The following is a 25,362-nucleotide window of genomic DNA, read 5'->3' as shown; positions in this document are numbered from 1 at the left end:
TGACTGAAATCAAACCTTCTTTCCCTGCGTGGAATCTTGTATACAAGAAAAAAAATCAGTCGTACGGCTCTGCATTCTGAAATCATTCCTCTGTTTTGTGTAGAATTGAGGGTCATGTTTTGTATGAAACAATATAAAAAGGATTCATTTTTTTTAAGACAAGAATTGGTACATCACACCTTAAGAATAAATGAGGGGACGTTCACTTACAATGTTTGCTTTAAAATAGTTTTCAAATAGTTATATCTAAAGTGAAATAGAAATACTTTGCTTTTCATGTTAGAGGCTCGTGTGCTTTTCAGTTATTGAAATAGAGACCTCAAAATGTAGGGTCAGCAAAATTTCAAGGTTGAACAAGAAGGAATTGCACGATATATTAATTTATTTTGAATAATTAGAAATGCTGCTTCTGATCTCCAGATTTTTCTGAAACAGCCTTAACAGCAGAATTATAAAACTCAGCAACATTCAAGTAATACTAGATAAAAACTCACAGTATTTGAATGGTAGAACTTTACAAGTGCCCGTTCTTTTTTGCACAACTTTCTTACAGCACTGGAATGTTACATTCACTAATAGTAGCATGGAGGGAACGTGCTCCTCTTAATTGTCCTGTACATGCTACTCTTCAGCATTGCTTTGGAGATTAGCGCTTGTACATTTAAACTGTTTCTTACTAGCTGCCTTGTATACTGAATGTATTCGGCTTTACTTCATATTCCTCCATGCTCTTTTGTGGAGTCCTCTATCACATAAAGTGTCATTTATTTTGATTCATTAACTTTTTTTTTTAAGATATAAATAAGATCTTTTCAGTGATACAACACTTCCATTGCAGTATGTGAGATTATGTCTTCTTTGGTGGGATCAGGATAAGGCTCTTACTGCAGATAATTTGGAAAGATTTATCCCTTATTATTGTTGTTATTGTGTCCTTTAAATATAACAGTCAGTTTACCAGTTGGCAAAGATCACTGCTCTTTGCGTTTTTCTTCAGGATTATAACCTTGCTGTAAAGTGGTAGATTTAGCTGTAATATTGTGGTGTATGTCAGATCAGGGAGGAAGGAAGGGCAGAATCGTTTCAGAGTGCAGAAGACTTAAAATCTCCTTGTTTTCATAGTATGATGTGACGTATTAAAGAGCACTGGACCTTCAACTTTGCTTTCTATTGACTTAGAGGTTCACTGTTGTGATACGGAAGAGATGAGAAACAATCTTGCACTCGTAATGTCATGGTTTATGAATTGGCCTTTCCGTTTTAAAACTCTTCCTTATAAGTAGCATTTTTAGCTAATTCAGATTGAATTTGGACCAGAAGGTTCAGATCAGTAAACCAACCCTACAGTGATTAAAAAAGGCTTTAACCTATTAATTGATGAACATATTTGTCTTCTTGCATTTGACAGGTGAACTTTAAATCCCCTGTTTTGGGGTGAGTTTTGTCCTTTTTCTTTTTGAGGAATGCACTTCCATTTGATGAGCAGATAATTTGAATGGTGAACACGTGCTCTACCCTTTATTAGTGGATTGTTGTTTAGATTTAACAGGTTGTTAAACTCTCCCCAATAATGGAAAAGATAAATCATGCGTGCTGTGGTTTTTACTTCATATATTTATTAAAGTGCAGTTCCTCAGAAACTTGAATCAAGGAATTAATTTGTTATTGTAATTTTCTTTCCCCCCAAATATTTTTTGACAGGTGGAATAGGGAAAATAAACTCATGTGTTTTCCATGTGCAAATGTATAAAGATTGCTAGGATTTTGTAAAAAAAAATCGGAGCTGGAGGAGTGTGGGGGATTAGATAATCTTATGGGAGGTTAGCATGCAGTATGGCATGTAGAGTAGATATAATGACTATGAAAATAGAATTATAAGACATTGGAATTGTCGTTAGTTCTTATTAACGATTCTGTGAGTTATATGTGGTGGTGTGTTAATTGGTGTTGAAAGCACAGGTGACATTGACTAAAGTAAGCAGATCATGAAGCTTGTGTCTTAAAAAATGGTTCTTTTAAAACTGGGGAAATGCTCTAGGTTGAGTACAGAAACAGAGGTGTTAAAAACAAGCCTTATATTTTGCCTGTTGCGTCCATTCTCTTTGTAGAAAGTTTTGGGTAGATAGTAGGTGTCTGTTTACGTTGCTGTGGAGCAAACAGAGTTGAATTGGTTCCTTTTTAGTTGGTGGTCGACCTTACTACTTGGTGATCTTATTGACTGATTCAGTCAAAGCTGAATAGTTGGGAGGGAAGTGGATTAAACAACTGTCAGGTTTCTAGAATGTCTTCCTGAACGTGGTCAAGCTTGAGATGGAAAGCACAAGGGAAGGCCTGTGTTTTGGTAGTTCCGTGCTTTCCCTGTACAGTTTATTTTCTGTTTTAGTAACATCTCTTTCTCAGTGATCTAAAAGTAGACTGATACAGAAACAAGTAGTATATACAGACAAATGTTTTCAGAGTATTAACTACAAAAATCTAAAAAATTCACCAAAACAAACCATGTGCAGGTCTACTGAGGAGTGATGACGTTTACTTTTGCAAATCAGGTTCTCTATTTCAGATAGAACCCTAAAGAAGAAACAAAGTTGGAACAACTTTGCTTTGTTCTATAAGGTGAACCAGTCGAAACGCTACCTTGAATTTGCTGTAGTAGGCTGCTTTGCCACCAACATAACAAAAAGCCACGATGATGACCAGTTAGTCTATTCTAACAGTATCTCCTATCTATTAGTGGTGTTCATGTACCCAAAATAAATAAGGATTTATTTTTATTGTAGCTACCATGGAATCACTTTTTGACCTATTCATATGTAAAAATAATGTTTCTGTAGTCATATTGAAATATTCAGCTGTGATTTGGAGATATTTTTGAAATTACCTTTGAAATTCAGCTTTTCAGTGTAAGCAGGTGAAGAAACAAAAGCTCTTTGGAGTGAAAATTTAACCACGTCTGGAAAATGCCGTTGCACAAGTCAGCTCTCCCATTTGCTCAACTGCATCTAAAGTGGGATGACAGTAATAACCATTGAAGTTCTTTGGATAACACGTGGCTCAGTTGGATGTTGAACTTAATTTACAAATTTTTCATGTGCTGCGTTGATACTTCTGAAGTGCCGAAGATATTGCGAGGTGATAATTGCAGAGCATTAGAATGGTCTATCAGATCTGCCTTCAGCTGAGCCGTGTTTGAATTACGGCTTACTTAGCGTTCCATCCAGCTGATTCTCTGTTATTTTGTAAAATGCTTCAGGTAAATACTGAATTAATGTCTGAAATGACTTAAAAAGCCAGGACAAAACCCAGGCCACACCTTACAAAGTGCAGAGTTGTATTTTCCCTTTTTCACATTCTCTGGAATCTTACAAGCATTACCAGAATTTGGGAAAACAGAAATCCTTACGTATATGTACTTAAATGAAACACTTCTGTATCACTTCTATACAGAATGAGAAGCTAATAATGTCCATATGAAAGCAAAAAACAGTATTTCAATTGAGCAAGCATCTGAAGAACTGCTGTTAGAGCGGCCTTTTCTTATTGCCCCATCAAAACAAAAGTGTCATCTCTCTTTTGACAAAACTGAGGTCAATAATCTGTGCTTAGATCTCTTGTTAAGTGTATGTAATCTAGCTGTATCTAACGTATTAAATACATTGAGCCTTGTGTTTTACTAGACAAAATGATGGCAAAGTTTTTTCTAGAGAGAAAGAGAAAACGTATTAAATTTCAGTATTTTTTCATCTGAAGTGAGTAGGAAACAGGGAGGAAAGAACCAAAACAAAAAAGTGAGAGACATTTGTAGTTTATAGCAGACCTTGATGTCAAGAGTAGGGCTTTATATACTGTTTAGAGTGAAAGGGAGCTTGAATCTTTATTTTTTTGAGAATTATGGCTTTAAGGCTTCATCTAGCACTTCAGTGTAAGAGGAGACGTGTCTTCTCGTTTTAAAAGTTATTGTGAAATGGCTGAATATTTTAACATAATTAGTAAAGCATTAATTTTCTCATTCTTCCCACCGTCACACGAGTCTGCAAAACCACCTGAGTTTTTCTTCTTGGCTCTCATATGACATTGTACATCCACATGGCCCAGCTTTGCCTGTGCTGAAAACCAGACACCACTTTCCGAGACACCTCTGTGAGCCTCGTAGCTCCGCTGGTGCTGCTCCTCGGCCTCGCGTGGTGGTCACATCCCCCCCATGGAGTTGCTGTGACAGTTTGCAGGGGGTGCTGAGAGGAGTTCGATACCTGAGCGCTCGTATTGTGCAAGGGAAGTTCTGGGTACTCTGCTCGAGTTGTTTGGGAAATTAAGTATAGTCTGAGCCACCAGTTGCATCACGCTGGGGTGCAGCATTAGGAGCGCAGGTGACAGAAACAAAAGGTATTTGAGTATTTGGTTAGTCCTCTCTCACGTTGCATGGGTTTTTGAAACTCCAGTTCGTAATGCTGAGAATGTTTATCAGAAAAAGAACCAACAGTTGACGTCCTGGGCCTTTCAGGAGCAAGATTGCTAACAGGAGCTATTTATAGACACGTTTTGCTATTTTAATACAGTTTTTCTTTTCTGATGCGGTGTGGCGATACTGTGCTAACAGGAAAAACTGACTTGGTTCTGACTCCACTACCACTGTGAGCTCCTGACATGTCCTGTTCCTGCATGAAGGGTGATGAAAGCCATCAGTGCCACCGCAGTCACTTGATTTCATCCATGCCAGGGGCTTGTCCGTTTGTCTTTTTATAACGTCAACAGCACACGGTTTGTAGTATGCGCAAGGCAGTAGTCACGTTTGTGTGGCTGGTTTGACCAGTTCCTCCCAACATCCTGTTGAGTTCTACATCTCAGAAGCATCGCTTCATCTCCTGACAGCGCGTGTGTCATCTAGGAATCTGAAACCACAAGTGCGGCAGGGGAACTGCCCACTTGTCCCCGCTTTGCTGGTCTTCTCTACCACCCTGACCCACCATAAATTTCTTTACATCTTTGAAATATTGCTTGGGTGGATTTTGAGGAAACCCTGTGTTTGCCTGGAGTCCTTCCATGGACCATATCGTTGTTTAAGTGTACCTGTGGCGCATAGAAACTGTGCAATCGTGTGTTGGTTCTTCTCTGGAGAATCCAGAAATAAAAGGCTAGCACCACATTTTGTACTTAGGTGTGTTTAGCCAACGTTGCAGGTAGAGGAGTAGATGTGATGGTGAAAAAGTGTGTTAACTGAACCTTATTACAGATCAACGAGATGGAGCCTTTGGTTATAAAACCACCTTTGTTAAAATGTGGACTGAGTGTTAAAAAAATGTGTTCAAATGGTACTGTAGGGAAGGAGGTGGAATTTTTTCTCTAATCTCTTTATACATAACCATAGTCAGATTTCTGTAACATCTCAGAGAAAGCAGTTTCAGACCGTAGGTTTTTGTGAGGTGATAGTTTTCTATGAATAGACACAAAGGTCACACTTCTGTGTTGCCAGTGATATTTCGTATACATTTCTGTACGGGAATTAAAGCTCATTTTAAATGATTTTTTTAAATTGAGCTCTGTAGTCTCTCCAGTAGCACAGTACACTGCAGTATCTTGCTCTCAAACCCTCCTACAGCGATGAATCAGTACTTAGTTCAGTCCTTGTGTACAAGGTCATTCAACAAGTATTGTTTTACTCCTGGTTCTTTCTATATTGTTGCCACAGCTGAAAAACAAAAATCTACCAAACTTGCACACATTCATCGAGACATTCATAGGTAGCATCTCTGATAGCTCCCAAATCGCTACTTCGCGAGGCAGATAGTGAAAATTAAGTGTAAGAAAGGTAGTGCTATTAAGTGTGCATAGGGACACTGGAGCAGTTTTTAGTTCTCCATGTGTACTTTCATTGCGTTGGTGGATTTAAAAGTTTCTGAATGGGATGGGGAATGACATAAAAATGCGTTACTTGCTGTGCAGTGTAGAAACTCTCCTCCTTTGGGCAGCAGCAGTAACAGAACTTGTTGGATTTGAAGTTAGCAAGCAGATGCGGCCTTGATGGTTGTTTTCCCTATTCGCTTGTCTATTACAGAACTGCCTTGTTCTGCTAACACTGATTGCTCTGTGTATAAGTAATATCCTAACCATTATGAGGATGTTACTGCTGGTGTGTTCGCTGTTTGTTTGTTATATTTTTAATCTTAGGCGTATTTCTAAACAAGATGTAGTTGAACGGATCCGCAGTATTTTGTGGCAAGCTTCTTCACAGTTCCTAAAAATTATTTTGATTAGTGGACTTGTGAATATTTCTTATATAAATAAATGAGAACCAATGTCGAGACAGAGTTTTTGTGAAGACAGGGTTAGTATTGTTGTTGTTAATGGCGTATACAGGCCTGCTGCAGACAAGGAATGGAAGATACCTGCTCATCAGTAGTGAGTTGGAAGTTGCGCTGTTTAATGCATTTTTGAGGTACTCAGCTTCTAATTGAGGTTTGTTTTTCCAAAGTTTTGGGAAGTATTGCATTGATTCCCACTGGGAAGTTTTGTTTTTCTGTCACATCTTTGGCTTGCAGGGGGAAAAAAATCAGTTCTACTTCTTTCCCATTATTATCAACAAGGTTGGGATACAGTGAAATTCTGAAAATTTCCATTTTATTTCGGCTATTTAAATAGGCTCTGTGCGGAGCGTATTGAACTCCATTCTTGGGGCTAGAACAAGCATAACAGAGACTGTTCCTCCAGGTTGTGCTGCTTAGTCATCTTTTCTCCCTTCTGTCAGTGTTCATTATGGAGCAACATATTTGGAAGAAAGGCCTCTGGCCAGCAGAAAGGTTTTTTTTTTGTTGTCATTCCAACTCTTTTATATTGACTCTTTAATACTAATATATAGGTTGCTGGCTAGTGTGTATCATATTCTCTTTGCATAAGTATTTACTGAAGTACGCCCTGGTTCCCCAACAAGTATGTGCCCTCTAGAAAATTAGGCAACAGTAGCACTTAAAGGGCTTCTGCATTTTCCTACTTGTTCCTTTGGAAGGACAGGATTGTAAGTTCTTCTTCTAAAATAAATATTGTGTTATTGTAAGCACAGCTTTTGATGACTATATTATGTGTGTGTGGGGAGATATCTCTCTGTGTTCCGTTCCTGTTTCCTTCCCTCTTAACACAGCTGATACTGTTCAGTAAACGCTTTCTTATGGTACACAGCCTCTAGAATTTCTGCTGTTGGAGAGTTTGGAGTTGTAACCATAATGTATTTAAGGAAGAATTAAGTAATTGATGCAAGTCATTCAGTAGCAATTTAACAGATTTTAATTTGTCTGTTGTACTAGGCATTTAAAGCAGAGTTAAGCAGTCTTGCTTCTGGATGAGGTTAAAAAGAGGAATGAATTTGCGGCTTAGAACATATTCTAAAAGTGTGCTAAGTTCTTCTGACATGACTCCTGTCATAGTATCAAAGTATCACAGGGCCAAAAAAGGTGCCCTACTGCTTATAGTTATTAAATCCTTAATATATGACACTGTAGATTGAAAAGGCATTCTTTTAAAGCCTTTAGGATCAGCCTTAAAAAGTCATGCATAGGGTGGCAGTGATATGAATGGTACTTTTTGTGAAGTAGTTTCTTAAAAGTGAGATGGAAGCCACAAAGGCTGCTTAGTTTAAGGAAGGCGTATGTTTTAAAGGTGCTGAGGCTATCAATGTGTTTCTGATTACCCTTTTAATAAGTTGCAAACAAGTATTTTCCCTAGAAGAGAAGTTTAAAGTAGCTACAATTACAAAATACATTTTGATTAATTTTGAAGACTTCTTAGTTGATACCACTTTAGTAATTCCAACAATTGATGTTTTTGTATGTAAAATGCTGCTCTCTTCCTCCATTGACACTTTACAAAGTGATCACTAATGTAGCTAAGGAAATCTTTCTTCTTATGCTGTTCTGTTACACACTGTTTTTCTGCAAACATGTTGTCTCACTCCAAGTTGTGCAGCAATGCTGTCGGTTGCAGTCGCTGTTACACGTATCCATGACATAAATAATTGTGGAATTAACAATTTCTTACTTATCTAATAACTTTTACGTGGTCAAAGAAAGGTTTGGTTTATCCTTGAAGTGATTAAATGACTCTGAAAGGCAAAAAACATTGCTGTCTTCTGTTTCTGTCCTGCCTGGTCCTTCTGCTTGAGTCCCTACTAGTCCCCATCACGATAGAAAATGAAATATAACTGCCACTTTTGTGTTAATCATTGTAAAAAGGCTAAGTCTTTTTAAGTAATGCTAAAGCTATGATATTGCCTTCTGTATACCACCACTTGATTTTTGTTATTGAGAGTTTTCTTGTAATTGTCTAAAAGTGTTTTCTGTACTGAGCAGGTGGTGTCTGTAGGGACAACCACACACACTTGATAGAAATGTCAAGTTTTGTCATTGGTGTGTGTATATATGTGTTTACATGTACTTACGTGAGACTCTTGGGGGTTGGATGTGCTGCCTCTGTCCATTCTTTTAACCTGAGAGGTGAGAGAAAGAGAAACTTCAGTCCTGGAAGAAAATGACCAAGGTAAAACGGGTCACGTTGGACTTGCTTACTTTGAAGGAGTCGCACACTCTTACTCTCTGCCATGTGTTTCATAGCCCCAGGCAGGACGCTCACGCATGGCTGCTGAACACAGACACTTTCCTGCGCTTTTATTTAACAGTTATGCCAATTCCTTGGCCCGGTGCAGCTCAGGAAGGAGGCCTGAGAATTTTTGCTTCTCCACCTTCCTTTCCTGAAGTTGTGTGATAACTACATCTCATATAAATAAAGTATCAATTTGGAAAGAGTGGCTTTTGTTTTAGGGCTGGGAGAGGGGTTTCAGAGGGGCCTTTGGGGTTATTTTTTTGTTTTCCTTTGTGTAGTCCACCTGTTTCAGTTTTGGGAAATGTGGAGTGGCTTAGCACTTCTTCCCTGTATAGCAAAGGACAAGCATCTTCTGCAGAACAAGCCACTTCTGTACTCACAACTATAGAAAATGGAAATAAATGGCTGAAAAAAGCTTGTAGGCAGAGGGCTGGTTTTGAGGTGTGGGGTAGGTCTGTGTTTGTTCAGGTATGAAACTGGGAACAGGACTGAAAGCGTGACTGCCCCGCTCCGAAAGCTGCTTGTACTTCTGTTGTCTCTGGGTCAGGGGGGTGATGAGGAAGACTTAATTATTCAGCGTTCATTATTTTTTCTTCCCTGTTGTTTTGTTCATGGAAGTGAAATATAAATTTATAAAGTTGGCACTTGAAGGTTTGGAGTCTATAATTGCTTCATGTTGTTTGGGAATATCTAATGATGTGACTTCCAAAGTTCTAAGTGTGTTTGTTGTAATTGAGGAAAACAGAATATCTCGGTTCTCAATTCTCATAATTTCCTTATCTGTCCTAGTTTTAAGCAGAGTTTAGTATGCTTTATTAGTGTATTTTACTTAATACTCAGTATTTACAATAATTTATCTTTTAGAGATGAAAAAACGGCGTGTCATCTGGTTTATGAAGGGTTTGCTTGATTTCTTCCTCTACTATACTAGTTTTAATTAAATAGGTAGAGCTTCCAAAATCAGAGAGAAAACAGGCTGTCATCTATTTATTTACTTTTTGCTGACAGGTATCGCGTTCTGTTGGCTTTTTTAATACAGTCACCAACCATTTGTCCCCTAAAATGATTCTTTGTGAGAAATTAGTACATTGACTTTAGTTCTGAATGCGTTTAGCAGGGGATCATGATGCTGATCTGCTTGTAAATCTCTTCAGAACGACGAGAAATGGCGCACGCTGTAGGGTCCACAGAGCTTTTAAAAACAAAACAACCACAAACCAAAAAAAACCCAGTGAGCCAAACCACCCTAAGACTTAAAAATATATCAATGAATTATTATCAAAGTGTACAGAGAGAGCTGATAGGTGGCACATTTCGAGTGGTTAATGAAACTCAAATTTCAGATGCCATGAATGAAAAATACGTGTGTGTGTATATATATATATATGTGTGTGTGTATATAGATATATTTAAAATAATCTAAACCTGTGACAACACTGAACTTCAGAATGATTTTGAGCGCTCTGGGTTTTGCACTTAACTGATCCATGGGTGCCAGTGCTGAATTAGTGAAGTGGAGGGGAAGAGCCCACTCTTCATTTTCCCAGTTAGTTTTGAAAATATTGTTAATTAGTATAGATAATTAGGCATATAAGTGTCTACCTTTCTTAAAAGATTAGGTTTGTGGAGGGGGAAAAGTTAGTTGTTTTGTGTGTATGGGTGTTACAACATAAGCCATTAAGATAATTCCGAGATACCACAGCGGTATCTCTGCTCTGAAGATGGGGCAACCTCAAAGCTGATCTTGTTAAGCTTAATTAAATTTGTATTCACGTCTTTTTACATAGTTATTATTGCAGTCTGTGATTTTCATCTAAGATTGCGACTGTTCTATTCAGTTATCTTATGAATGAGTACTTTTCTTGTTGCAACCAATTTGTGCTTTTGCTTACAACACACATATATTTGACATTCATGCTGGCTCAAGAGATTTCCTTTTAATACAAGTTATCATAATGATGCGCACAACGGTTTTGAATTTTAAGTTATTGCTGAACAAAGCGTGTCTCAAGTGGTTTACATCTAGAGTGGTATTTTGTACTCTGACCCATACAAATGAACTTTTACCTCACTGGAATGCCAGGCCGCAGCCACCTGGTCTCTGCTCTTTGCAAAGGGCCCGTTCGCATGGCTCAGCCGGTGCGATCTGAACCAGTGCAGGGGAAATAGTCGCATTTTCCCCTTCTCTTCAAGGAAGTTCTTGTGAAAAGGCTTTATTTAAAGTGTCTAAGGAGCAGGTCTTTCTCAGGTAAAGCTTGCAATAGCCTTGTAGCCTTCTAGCCTTCAGCTCTGTATTGATGGCAGCTGATGGAACTTCCCTGTGGTGTATGAGTTTTAAGAGAACAGGATGTCTGCTAAGTATTGTTGATGAATAGATCAGACTTAGAGTTGCAAGTTCCAGTACTCCCAGTCTGTTGGCAGCACTGTATTGATAGTGTAGCAAAAACTATCACACACTTGTTTCTCTTTCTGTTCATGTTGTCTTTTTCTGTGGTTGTTTGTAGGAGAGGATTCAAAGGTAGTGTAAGTAAGGAATTAATGGATTTGGTAAAAAGAAAAATTAAAAAACCCCAAAAACTAAAACCAAACAAACCCCTAAGATTGTTAGATAACAGTAACTGATATGCAGCCAGTAGCTGTGGTTTGAAGCGTGGAGTATATTGGAAAGAAGGATGTCTAAATTAAACTGAGCCTATTGCATCCCAAAGCTTTACTTCGTACTGGCTTGAATCTCTGTGTGAAAATGTTGCCTGTTCTTAGACTGGATCTTGAACATCACCCTTCATTTTGCTTGTGGACTGAAGAAATGTTTAAATGGAGGTCTTACATGTTTTAGAGAGTGTCCTAAATTGTGAGATAAACAGTAGACTCGTTTTGTCAGCTTGGGAAAGAGATCTGATCATCTTGTGCCAATGTGTTTTCTTGGCTTTGTACTAGTTTTTGATGATGGTGATGAAAGGACCTTGAGACGAACCTCGTTATGCTTGAAGGGAGAAAGGCACTTCGCAGAAAGTGAGGTAAGACAATGATAGACAATGAAAACTAAATAGTTAATTTATTATTGGTTTTTTAATAACTAGAAACTGCAAACTGATTTTGTTTTTCTCTTTTTCCATGTAGACACTTGATCAGCTGCCACTAACCAACCCAGAGCACTTTGGAACTCCAGTTATTGGGAAGAAATCTAATAGAGGGAGAAGATCTTCCCTTCCTGTGTGAGTTTTGATAATGCTCTGTTGTCTTCCTTTCCTTCAGTGTCCTTTGCTAAAACCAAAGTTGTACTATTGAAGCTGTAATGCTCTATCACGAGTTGCGTACACAGCTTATAGACTTAGATAATTCTGTTAGTGCTAACGTGTTCCTATGTTAATAGTAGTATGAAATGGATATGTTATTTTTCCTTGTAGTTGTCTTAAGAATGTTCATAATTCTTTTGTGTAACATGAAGTCATGCATCAGAAAATGTAGAATTTGTAACCTTCTTCATACTGCACAAAATAGGAAAAAAGGGTGATTTAAATTTCTGGGGTAGAGACCATTTGTCTTTGTTTAATGTCTATACACAATCAAATCCTGATTCATGCCTCCAATTCCAACATGATGCAGTTGTGAAATACGACTAGTTGTAAAGAACTTCTACAAAATTCCTCTTACAGAAGTGCCCTTAATATTTAAGTGTATTTCAGGCAATTTAATCTCTTAAAATTCTAATTTGGGTTTTGAAGCTTTTCAGACAGGAAGAAACATCTGGTTGGAAGCGCATTTGCTTTCAAATATTAACATCAGGCAAAAACTTTAAAATACTGTGTGTTTTAATAATTTAGTACTGAAGATGAAAAGGAAGAGGAAAGCAGTGAAGAGGAGGATGAAGATAAAAGGCGGCTCAATGATGAATTGCTTGGCAAGGTTGTGAGTGTGACCTGTAACTCTGAGAAGGCAGATTGGTACCCAGCTTTGGTAAGTTGCTTAAGATGTTGACATTTCTAGGGTCATACTAATAATACCTTTTTTGATATGAGCACCATCTGACTTGTTACCTGTGTTTGTGCAGGAGTTTTCCTTGATAGGATGGTTAAAGTAGGAGAACAAAGATTAATGTTTATGTGTAAGTTGCTGTTTTATTGCTCTTAAGTCTTTCAAAACTGCACATTAAATGATTGTTACGTCCCAACGTTAGCACTTGCACTCCAAGGCAATTTAAGAACAACTAGATGTTTCAATTTTAATAGGAGTAGAATTTTCATCTTATTGTATCTAATGATTGCCTTTTTATTAGACTTTCGATATAATGAAATATTATTCATGCTTGTATTTACATAAATGGCCAGTTACTATAGCATTAGAGGTTAGTTGTTATTTTTATTTGGCTGTCAGTGTAGGATACTGATCTTCATTACCATAGCTGATAATAAATATATATTAAATAAGTTCAAGTACAAGTAGACTTGTACTGTAAAGGCAGACACTTTGCAGATACATACAGGAAAACTTAGGGATGCTTATTAAAAGTTGCTTTCTTTACTAAACTTGTTGGTATTGTCAAACAAACTGAATACACATCTTCTATCATATGTCAGAGATGTGTTTGTTAAAAAAATATACTTGGAGCATTAAACAGCCAGGTTTCGTTCACTTATTTTTGAGGATTTGAGTTACGTACCTGTATATTCTGTGGTCCTTTGTGAGTCTTTGGGATTGGCTGCAATGAGCTGAGCTGTTAGAATCTTCTGCCTTAGTTTAACATTTCATTTCCCTGTGTGAATCTGGGATCAAACGGTAACTGACTACACAGGCCAGTGTCTTCCCTTCCTTAAAGAACTTTGTGGTGAAATGTAGGGTGAAGAGATGACATTGACTTATCCAGCTGTAGTTTAACATGTGAAATGTGGTATAGTTGTATGGGTTTTGATTGTTGTATCGCCCTTTACTAACGACAGATTTTAACTTAACGTGGTTTTAACTAGGGAACTGAGTTACTAGAGTCCCTGCCTGTTCTGTTCTCTGATGCCCGAGAAAGAGGAATATCTTTTCTTGCCTTGTTCTTTGGAGGGCAAAATTCTGACTCCTCTGAATGGGGTGGCACAGCTTTGGCTGAGTCCTGATAGAATCACAGAATGTCAGGGATTGGAAGGGACCTCAAAAGCTCATCCAGTGCAATCCCCCCGCCGGAGCAGGAACACCCAGCTGAGGTTCCACAGGAAGGTGTCCAGGCGGGTTTGAATGTCTGCACAGAAGGAGACTCCACGACCTCCCTGGGCAGCCTGGGCCAGGCTCTGGCAACCTCACCATGAAGAAGTTTCTTCTCAAATTTAAGTGGAACCTTTTGTGTTCTAGTTTGAACCCTTTACCCCTTGTCCTATCATTGGTTGTCACCCAGAAGAGCCTGGCTCCATCCCTGGGACACTCACCCTTTATATATCTGTAAACATTAATGAGGTCACCCCTCAGTCTCCTCCAAGCTCCAGAGCCCCAGCTCCCTCAGCCTTTCCTCACATGGGAGATGCTCCACTCCCTTCAGCATCTTGGTGGCTGCGCTGGACTCTCTCCAGCAGTTCCCTGTCCTTCTGGAACTGAGGGGCCCAGAACTGGACACAATATTCCAGGTGTGGTCTCCCCAGGGCAGAGCAGAGGAGCAGGAGAACCCCTCTGACCTACTGACCACCCCCTTCTAACCCACCCCAGCTACCATTGGCCTTCCTGGCCACAAGGGCCCAGTGCTGGCTCATGGTCACCCTGCTGTCCACCAGGACCCCCAGGTCCCTTTCCCCTACACTGCTCTCTAATAGGTCATTCCCCAACTTATCCTGGGACCTGGGGTTGTTCCTGCCCAGATGTAAGACTTTACACTTGCCCTTGTTGTATTTCATTAAATTTTTCCCTGCCCAACTCTCCAGCCTGTCCAGGTCTCTGGATGGCAGCACAGCCTTCTGGATCCAGAAGTTCGTCTGCATTTGATGTTTTCTGTCTGTATGTGGTCTAGAGCAACAAGCAAACATGTATTTATGGTAATATACATACTACAAATGTATTTTTAGCACCTTTTTAAACTTAGAGATGATACTGCAGTGGAAGGATGTGCTGGATTCCACACTGGCTTATATTATCCACAGCTCAAAAAAAACCCCTGCTACTTGCCTCTCGGGTTGAATGCCCAAGATCAGAAGCTGATATAAAATAGGTGGGTCTGTGGCTTTTTAAATAGATGCTTTAAACAGGTTTTGTGTGAACGAGAGGGAAAGAAAAGCAGAGTGAATGAACGGGATCTTATGGTGTCACCCCAGCAGGATTGTTTTGAGTTTACAGATGAAAATGGAAACTTTTCCGGCTTATATATAACAAAATTAATAGTTTGAGGTAAACTGCTTCTTGAAATTTGTCATTGTTGGTCTTAGTAGTGTAAATTTGAGTAGGTTTCTTTTCTCAGAAGTGTAAATTATAGTAAAGAAACAGGAGAATGGCCGTTTTCCTGCTGTCCATCTTACTTTCCTTTCAAGATCAGCTTTTTTTCCTCTTTCCCCTTAAAAAAAGTGTTTTATTTGAAACTTCAGGTTGTGTCTCCCAGCTGTAATGACGACGTCACGGTGAAAAAGGACCAGTGTTTAGTTCGATCCTTTGCAGATTCCAAATTGTAAGTAAAGGCTTATTTTCATTAGATATATACGGAAGAACAATGCCAAAATGGGTTACATATTGTTTCTGAAGACATTATTTCTTCTAGAAGGAAAGAATACAATTTTGTGTATTGTTGTTTGTACGCATTGGTCATTTCCAGCAACTTTCGTGCTTATTCACCCACTTTACGTTGAGTGTACAGATAGAGTTCATTGGACTAATAAATTTTCTGCTGTTTATTTAAAAAACAACTTCAAAAAACCGAGATGTTAACACTTTAGATGATTCCTGTTTTCTGAAGCCTGAGTTTTGGTTCTAATTATTTCCCTTAATGTCTGAATTATTACATCTCTATGGGTGTTTGTTGTAGTTTGAATTTCTGACTCGTTACCTCCAGTGCCCAGATGTCCACTGCTGTTCAAACAGCAAAGTTTTAAAGTGTTCGATCGACTTTTGTAATAAAAAAGTGAGTGTAAAGTTACTGTTTAATTAAAATGTGTACAGAATCTGAACGGAGATTCCTGGGAAAAGGTCCTATTAGTCCATGCCCCCCCAAAAAGGAGGGGAGGAGGAAGAGAGAGATGTACGTGTTACTTATGGATTAATATATTCGAAAGAATACAAAGTCTGGGTTTTTTTACAGCTGTTTCCCTTTCTTTCTAATGCATCTGTCTCAACATACTGCAATTAAAAACTTCCTTGTGGAAGGCCAGCTGTCACTCCTCTTTCTTTCTTTTGAAGTGAACAATTTGTGCTTTGCTTTTCTTTTTAGTCACCATGATTTTCAGTGGGCTGCGAGTATTTGATCACCGAAACATATTTAAAGTAACTGAAGCCTTAATTCATTTTGGCCTATTAATGTAGACGTGTATCACCAGCCGTTTAGATAAGTCTGCTTCTTTATATACTGAAGGTAGAATGTTTTGCTGGGAGAACACTTTTGTAATTTAAAAATAAAAATTGACTATTTATCAATGCACATGGGTGAGTTTGACTTCACTGTGGTGCTGTGGTGGTAGAAATGTACTTTGAACACACAGGGCTTGTTTGTTTTTAGCCAGATTGCCGGTTTGGGTAGCAACTGGTGATCCATGTCAATATTTTCAATTTAGAACATGTTTTTTTGCCTATAGAGTATTTTACCTTTGCAAATTTGTGCAGGTTGAATATTTAAAATCAAGGCGCCTTAGAAACCTTTCTTCGTTATTTATTTATAAGGGTTCTTATAGTGTCTGAATTTCAAAGAAAAATTTGGAAGTTGCTTTAGTTTGAATCTTGTATTAGGACCTACAGTAACAAGTGCCTTATGCATTCAGTTGTTAGAATGGACCTTGAAAGTGAATTATAGACCTTGAAAGTGTTGGGAGTTGTTGTTTTTCTAAGTCAAATGCTTGCTCTACTGTGATATAAAAATAACAACAGAACCTTATTCTTTTTCAGTTACTCAGTAGCAAGAAAAGACATTAAAGAACTAGATGTTCAAAACTTACCAAAATCTGAGTCCTCTCCTAAAAAAGGTAAATTAGAAACAATTCTAGGTATTTAAAAACCACAGCCTGTTGAGTTCTGATAATTGCTCTTGGATGGTTTGCAAACAATTTTAAATATGAAAAATTAGAGAAACTTTGGATATGACTGCTTTATTATTAAAATAGCAACTAGTAGAAGTGTTAGTTAATTTTTATATCCTTCTTTTGATCCACTCCAAATCCATGGAAAGTGAATAGCATGTTTTCAAGGCACAGTATTTGAAATGTCATTGAAGCAATGGGATATATAGTTACCTCTCCTGAAACCACATTTTGTGCTATTTCTCTTTACAATAAAAATACCCAGACAGGAAGGTGTAAACTTTATTAGAACAGCCTGCCTGTGATTGATGTTTGATTTGAAAGTATAATTACTGAATTTGATTTCTGGATGGATGATGTGACTAAAAATTCATGGTTTTAGTGGGCTTGTAAAAGGCCAACGTTCTCACTTAAATGTAAATGATTCTTAAACTCTTAGTGTTATTATTCCAAATCAGACCTAAAACCACAACATTTGTTAAGGAGAGAAATACTTAAATTTTATTTATTAGAAAGGGGGGAAAAAAAAGGCGACACAACCCAACAAACAACAAGAAAAACCTCACTCAACAGCGACAATTCCTCCGGTTTGAGTAAGGATGTGGAACAACAGTTCCTTAACAAGTGAAGATGTAACACGATTCTCACAAATGAAAGCTTGAGGTGGCTTTGGTTGCTTTGTGTAATTCTTGATTGATTTCCCACACCCTTTCTTCTTAGTGACTGTTTCAGAGTACAAGAACTTTAAAAGAGCCGAAAAATGATCAGATGGCAGGTTTAATGTGAATTGAAGAAAGGGATTATTTTTCATGCAGAACGTAATTGGGTTGTGACATTCACTGCCATGAGGGAATATTGTGGAACCAAAGGTATTAATGGTTTCAAGAAGAGCTTAGACAACTTTCTGGGGGATACTGTGTCAGCACCTATTAAAGCCTGGTGCCTTTTCTTCTCCACTATGAATTGTTCATTACAGCATGTCCCTCTTTTGGGTATTCTGATTCCTCTTTTTTTATTGTGTCTGGGGGACACCTTTTGGGGTTATCTGGGTTTGGTTTGCTTTGTTGTTTTCCCCCTTGGAGAACCTCTCCAAGGAAAAGAATGTGAGGTATTTCCATTGTACAAGTGTGACTTCTCCCAGTCCCATCACTCCCTTGTTCATTAGTTTATTTTTCCTGTACCATCTCTTCAGGCAGTGCTCTTAAACAAAACATTGGCTTTTTTTTTGGCAATCTAAACTTTTTGAAAAGAAGAAAGTAAATCGTAGTACTTGATCTAACTGTGATGGGTTTACTGTTTTAAGTAGCTTCGTTACAGTATTTATCTCTTTCATACACAGACAGAACACAGTTGCACAGAATGTATGTGGATAAGTATAGGTGCCTCTCTTTGATCCTGTTTACATACATAAGTGTAAACTTTAGCAGCGTTCATGGGAATCTATGCCTAGAAAAGAACTGGACGCTGTGTGTGAGGTGGATGTTCTCTACTCTCAAAGTGTGTAAATAAGTGTTTAAAGCTGAAGTATCTGTTTTATCAGATCCATTTTTGGTTCAAGTTGGCGCAGTGATTTACAAGAACATGAAAAGGAAATTAAAAATGCTTTGTGGTTCTGAATACTGGGGATGAGGTAAAACCAGGGCCCTTTCTTCTGTAGGGCTACAGGAGGCAAGCACGTTTCTCAGCACAAAGGGTGTTCCTCGGAACTGGAAAATGGACATCAGTGAAATTCTGGAGTCCTCCAGCAGCGATGAGGAAGATGGAGCTGCTGCAGAAACTGATGAAGAGGAAGAGAAGAGAGAAGAGAAAACAGAAGAAGTAGCGGTAAGTCTGAGCGATTTCACTCATTCTTCGAAGATAATTTAATAACTTAACTTTGCTCTCCGACTCGGTTTACTTACTTCAACATCTTATCAGACCTGTTTATCTTCCCTTTGCTACCACTCGCCTTTATTGGGGTTTGGGAGCAGTGACAGATTGCCTCGTGTTATCCACTGCAGAAATTGGGCAGAAATCTCAGAATTTAAGGCAGAGAACAGTGATAGAATGTCAGGAGAGGCATAACCAAACAAATGGAGGCTGATCTAAGCTTAAATAATTGGAAGTAACTTTGTATTTTTCTTTTGTGCCGTGTGTGTAGCTTATATACAAAGTAACTTGTTGCTGAAAACAGTGTGATTAAAAAGGAAAAGGCTATTAAAGCAAAAGCAATAGGCTAATGAGCTAATGCACAGTGTCTTTAAAGCTATTTGGTGTATAAGACACTATTTAAGAGCCATACAGGAATCACCTTTGTAAGTATGAGAGTTTTCTCCACCCCACTATTGCCAGTTTGGGAATCACAGAACCATATGCAACCATGTGGATGGACTTTCTGTTGAATATTCACAGTGATGTGATTACTTTTCTGCATTGGAATATTTCGAGTGGCTCCTTTCCCACAAAGTTAGCCTGTCATCAAAACCGTATTTTACAGAATTTTTATCCTTTTATTTCTGGTTTTAACCTTGATGTTTAGGAATGGGGGGTGGGAGGGGAGGCGGTGCTTGGTCGTGGGGTTTGTTTGGTGTTTTGTTTTTTTTTTTTTCTCGTTGTGTGATTTTCACAATACGCTCGGAAACGTTCTCTAGAGAAATCAAAACCCGAAGTTTGTTTTGTGAGGAAGGTCGAACGCCGTTTTCCCCCCTCGACAACCCCCCCCCCCCCCGGCCTAACCCGCGGTTTCTCGGCCCCGCCACAGAATGGCCGGCGGCGTTGCCACGGCAACCGCGTGTTGGCCGGTACCACGCATGCGCTGGGGGGGGTTGGAGCGGGCGCCGGAGCCGAGGCTTGGCCGGCGGCCAGGGGGAGGTTTGCCAGATGCTGGGAGATGGGCCGGCTCTTTTCTTTGCCTTTCATCTAATGTCTGAGCTTTTTTTATTTTTTTTCCCTTAATTATTAATTTATTTTTTCTTTTTTTTTTTTTTTTTAAATATATTGAAGAGAATGTAAGTAATGCCGTATAACTGCGGATGCTGTGCAGGGAGAGAGAAAGCCGGCAAATATTTGGAAGCCGTGCTGAATTATGTCCAGGCAGTGGGCAGATTAGATAGAAAGGAAGTTAAAACCATTTTACATTTGAAAGAATGCAGCTCCTAGGTAAGGATTCTGTGTTTTAATCTCTAACGTTAACGTGGTGGTTGAGAATGGGGGTTTGACTTAGATTTCTGATCTCTCTGGTGGTGCCAGGGTAGATCTTTCCAGGTTAAAAAAAAAAAAAAGACAATAAGAATCTATTTTTAGGTGTTAATTTTGCGCCTTGATAACAGTATTCTGGAAAATGGAGTAGATGTCTGTATGAGGGTAATGGTATGGTTAGATAAATATAAGGATGAATGTGTGCAGAATATAAAATCCTCTGGGTTTTTTCCTCTGTTTGCAGTGAAAAGGACTGAATAGGCCACATTTTGCAGGGTGTGAACTGTTGCAGTCTGTGTTGGTCTGTTTGTATTAACGCTGGCTAAAATTGCAAACTATCAGTCACTAAAAACTGTGAATTGCTGTACTAGTTTTCTGGTATCCATTTTAATATAATTTTTCATGGCTATTGCGTAAAAGTGCTGTGTGTTTCAAACAAAGAAGGGGGAGGGGGGAGCTTGGTGGTTTTTAAAAAGAAAAAGGCATTCCTGTAAAAGAAATAGAGGTTATTTTAAAGAGTAATCTACATGTAGAGTGGTGAAGCAAAGGATTCCAGACAGGTAGATGTGCTGGTAGGAAAAGCTGTAGAATAAATTATTTCCAGGTGACAAGTATGCATGTAAAAATAAGGTGAGCATCAGGATGCTGAAGCTACATAGCAGAGGACAGACCTTAATCCATTTTGACTATGTCAGAGCAGAACTGTCATTCCGGGCCATTAAAGCAAATTCCTGATTCAGCTGTCACTGTAGATATTCTTATTCTAATTATGGGCCATGCTAGATATTACAATTAGAGAGCACTTAAGGAATTTACCGTAATTTCTTGTTTCTTTTCCCTTAGAAAGGCAGTAATGCTGCTTGCGGAGAGAATCGACAAGTGAACGTTATTGCCTTGTGTTTGTTTGTCTGCAAATGTTGGAATTACTCAGTTTGTGCATTTACATTTTGTAGAGTTTCTCCATTATTAATCAAGGTCAAAACAGCTTCTGTCCATCCTCTGCCGGAACATTCTCAGTGGACCTTTTGTTTTAGAACTGCAAATTGTTTTATTATTGAAGATGGGAGGGAGATTTTTAATTTTCCTTCCTCCCCCCCATCTTCTAAAATGCTGTCAAGGCCTGACCAGCCCTGACAGACCTTCATTAAATCAAATGGACACAGGCCTCCTTCATATATAATGAGAGCATGAAGTCAGTCAGAAAAGCCCAATTTGAATCCTGTGTTTCTGAAGTAGTATCTTTTATAAAGATAATGGAGCAGGGGGACCTACAGTAGCCGGTAATAATAGATCCAACCATTTTTCCAGTGAGCTGAGTTAACATCTGTAACTTTGTTTTGACAGAGACTGTCTTTCTAATTGTGCTGCCTTTCATGGCATCATAAGAGTACGATAGAATTGGTACAACAAGGTTTCCAGGCTTTTTGTGGTTGTTCTTTACCGTCTTTTGTGAGCAAAGGAGTGGGAACCAATATGGTGGTGGTGAGTAGCAACTCCTCGTTGGTGGTGAATCATGCGGTCCAGAGTTGGCTACAAGGGAGGAAAATGTGGAGGCTGCTTGTCATTGACATGGTCAAATTGTTGGGTTTTTGGCAATAATTGCGAAAACTCTTTGGAAAACTCTGGAGGCACTATGGAGAGAAATTCTTTATCAGATGAAAATTTAAAGGATCAGGCAATTGGTTTGAATCCAGATAAAAAACTGAATACTGCTTTTGATTCTTATCCAGTTTTCAACATGTCGGAATATGAGAATTAACTGGGTTTTGAGGGTGCATTTGGCAGTCAAAGAATGCGCTGCAGCTGAAAGGAAGGAGAAAATCTAAACTCCAGTATCTCCACGTAGAAATGGAAGGTTTTGGAACATTTATTAAAAATCAGGCTATATATACTACTGTATTTATTTGTATTTAGGTTGTCCTGTCAGGGAGGAAATTGTTCCTCTTTGTGTCTTGGGATTAAATAGGCAAATATTGCCCTTTCTACAAGGGAGCATGTAGGCAACATTTGGTTTTGTCTCTCAGCCTCCCTGTGGGCCATTCTGATTCTAACAGAATCAGCATTTAACACGCAGTATTTGAAATATATTTTCCGTATGTGTTCTTAACAGTTACATTCTCATAAAATTAAAAGTAAGGGATTTTTTCTTTAGAGTCTGAATTTTGCAAGTTTTGAAATTCTGTCTTTTTTAGAAAGTCAAGAGCTGGAAAAAGGAATTTCTCTCTTACCTGTAGAATTGGTTATAACACCATCTTTGGGAAACTCTTCCAACTTAACTGTATCACTTCGTTAGCAGCTCCTTGTTCCCCTCCACTAATCGAACATGCAAAAAATGTTTAGGAAAGATTCTAGCCAGCCGGTCTCCATCTCTCATTGAAGAAACAGTTGCAGCACCTCTGATATGTGATGAGAGGAATTTTCACTAAGTCTTCATTTTGACAGTCACCTGAAGGATGTGTCTGTGGTAGGATTAATAATGTGCGTTCACTGAAAGTTTTTAGTGTTCTTACATCGCAACGTCGTAAAGAAACATCAGTCAGAGTCGCTTTATGTTGCTGAGCAGGGAAAATACCAAAAGCATTTTCCAATATACCTGTTCTGCAAATAAGGAGGGATTTCAGTTCTCATGATAAGTCATTACAAAATATTTTCTCAGCGTAAAGGATGGATGAGTAAATTAAGTCCGTGGCATGTTTTAGGAGGCTTAAGATGCCTACAAATGACTAGTAGTTGTCTATTAAAGTATTTCTTCTGCTTCAAAGCAGTTCTGGGTTCCCATGAAGTCTTTTCTATAAATGACTGTGGGAGACCACATACAATGCTACATGAATTGTTCATTTCTGTTGCAACCTACGTGTATTTTAAGGTAACATTGAAAAAGCTGAGTCCAAAAAATAAATACAGGAATACAGTAATTTTGAAGTTAATGAAGCATGGTATCTAGAAACAAGTGCTTCATTTACATAGATTGAAAAAACCCTAAGCAGCTGTGATGTGTGATATGCAGAAGAGCCTTTAAAAAATAGCTAGAGATTGATTAGCTAATCATCCTTCTCATGTATCTGTAGGAGTTTGGGCTACTGTGAAGCATGGCCTGCATCACGCCATGCACAAGTGTTCTTTAAAAAGGCTTCATTGCTCACCGTTTTATGCTAACAAACGTCCTCAGAATATTCCTCAAAGAGGAGCGAAGAAGTTGCAAACTGAGGCGCAGCTCTGGAGTGAGTCATTGTTGAAGGATGCTTGAATTCCTGGTTCCTGTTGGTAGAAATCAAGGTTTGCAGACCACGCTCATCTCCACATGACGTAAAACTGTTAACTTGTTGCGATCAGTTTAATCCTTTTCATTTCCTTAATTAGTGTTTGAACTCAGTGTCAGAAAGCAACTGTGCAAGTGATGAAAACTCATTTAAGTACTGTGAAACAATGCAATTATGTTAACTCTCATTCCAGCAGCTTGTCTTGATCATAAACTCTTCTGAACCACAAATCCTGTACATGTTGTTCTTCCCCTTATCTTGCATTATTCCACAGAAGAGTTTATGGTGTTGTCAATCTATTACTAACATAAAAGAAAGACTTATCCCTGGTACCATAGCCACGTATTGATTGAGTATAGGGTGCTACATGCTTGTAAGTAGATATTAATTATTTGTTTTCTGAAATAACCTACTTAATCCTTTTTGCTCTCTCTTCTATGGGTGAGTTTCCACAGAAGCTTTAACATCTTTCTGCAAAGAGTGAGTCAGGATAACAGCCCTAAATTCTTGTTTAGAATCATGCTAAAGAGAGGGGCAAAACTGATGGTGAGTGAAGTGCCTTGAAACCAGATGAAGCAAAGCAAGTTAGAGATTTTCTACAAATTTCTGTGGGGGTTATGTTGTGCTTATTTGCTGGTTGTTATTCTCAAAATAATTTCACCACTGTATTACTTGGAAGACAATAAGAAATTGAGTTGGGAAAGAAATATGTCCACGATACCGAGATCCTGTGTTCATCGCTGAATGCGTTGTTTTACTGTTTGCAATATTCTCTAACTGATGTGACCTGCTAGTCAGAAAGGGGGGAAAAAAATCTCAAACCCATACGATTTCAGCTTTTTAATTTTAAGCAAAACAGGACATCTTGGAGCTTATTTTTTTAATGAAATTGAGCAAAACAAAAAACCATTGTCGTGTTCCATTTGGTGGTGGGCAAACAGCAGAAAGGTCTCAGTTTTGAACTGCTGCCACTTCAGAATTTCATTGTTTCGCCTCACACTTGGGCTTGTCTTTACCTACAGTCTCCCTTTTTCGCAACATCTGTATAGGAGAAAATGAACCAGAGAGACGGAACTCTCTTAAGAAAAGTGATTTTGAAGAATTGGGCCCCTCAGTTCCAGAAGGACAGGGAACTGCTGGAGAGAGTCCAGCGCAGGGCAACAAAGATGCTGAAGGGAGTGGAGCATCTCCCGTGTGAGGAAAGGCTGAGGGAGCTGGGGCTCTGGAGCTGGAGAAGAGGAGACTGAGGGGTGACCTCATTAATGTTTATGAATATGTAAAGGGTGAGTGTCAGGAGGATGGAGCCAGGCTCTTCTGGGTGACAACCAATGATAGGACAAGGGGTAAAGGGTTCAAACTAGAACACAAAAGGTTCCACTTAAATATGAGAAGAAACTTCTTCGTGGTGATGGTGGCAGAGCCTGGCCCAGGCTGCCCAGGGAGGTTGTGGAGTCTCCTTCTGTGCAGACATTCAAACCCGCCTGGACACCTTCCTGTGGAACCTCAGCTGGGTGTTCCTGCTCCATGGGGGGATTGCACTGGATGAGCTTTCCAGGGCCCTTCCAACCCTTGACATTCTGGGATTCTGTGATCACTGTGAGCTCAGTTATGCCCAGTCTAAAATGGGCGTGTCTGGCCAGAAGTGCTTTGGACCCAGCAGCGCTGCCCTGTCCCTGCTCAGAAGACTGTTGGGAGCTTTAGCTCTCCAGTCACTCCCTGGTGGTGATGCCAGGTTGTGACATCAGTGTTTCTCAGGTGTTTTCTTTGCTTTGGGTGCAGCTTTTAAGGTCACTGATACAGCAGCTTAGTTGATGGTTGGTGTGTTTAAAATAAAACTCGTAGAACAGTGGACACTCCTGGGAAATCATTATGTCCGGTTATAAATAACTGCGTTGAAAATTGGCCTCTTATAAAAATCCATTTATCCTAGTGTTGCAATAACCATATCTATGAAGGATTTATCTTCGTCATTATGACCAGTAGCAGAAGAAGAGTTTGAAAGAGCTGATACATGATTTATTCCTTGGTGACATGGGTCTTATTCAGGTCACCTCTCATACCTGGTATCCATGAAATGGTTAACGTTCTGTCTGCAGTGTGCTATTTCTAACCTACATTTCTGCTGTTCTGACCCACAGTTCTCATTTGGCATCGCGCCC

General features: G+C 39.0%; 1 protein-coding gene across 5 annotated transcripts in view; it reads left to right on the top strand.

The window, feature by feature from the left end:
• ARID4A (AT-rich interaction domain 4A) overlaps window positions 1-25,362 on the top strand; it is a 53,189-nt gene that overhangs the window by 6,719 nt on the left and 21,108 nt on the right. For all 5 annotated transcript variants that reach the window (XM_065838742.2, XM_065838740.2, XM_071809782.1 and 2 more), the window contains exons 6-11: window positions 11,521-11,600; window positions 11,704-11,798; window positions 12,408-12,540; window positions 15,132-15,211; window positions 16,636-16,712; window positions 18,424-18,590. In XM_065838742.2, coding sequence (XP_065694814.1) covers window positions 11,521-11,600; window positions 11,704-11,798; window positions 12,408-12,540; window positions 15,132-15,211; window positions 16,636-16,712; window positions 18,424-18,590 — 632 coding nt within the window. The remainder of the gene's footprint in view (window positions 1-11,520; window positions 11,601-11,703; window positions 11,799-12,407; window positions 12,541-15,131; window positions 15,212-16,635; window positions 16,713-18,423; window positions 18,591-25,362) is intronic.

The sequence above is a fragment of the Patagioenas fasciata genome, chromosome 5 (genome assembly GCF_037038585.1).
Source record: "Patagioenas fasciata isolate bPatFas1 chromosome 5, bPatFas1.hap1, whole genome shotgun sequence".
Lineage (NCBI taxonomy): Eukaryota > Metazoa > Chordata > Aves > Columbiformes > Columbidae > Patagioenas > Patagioenas fasciata.
This window is presented reverse-complemented; position numbering and strand designations above follow the sequence as displayed.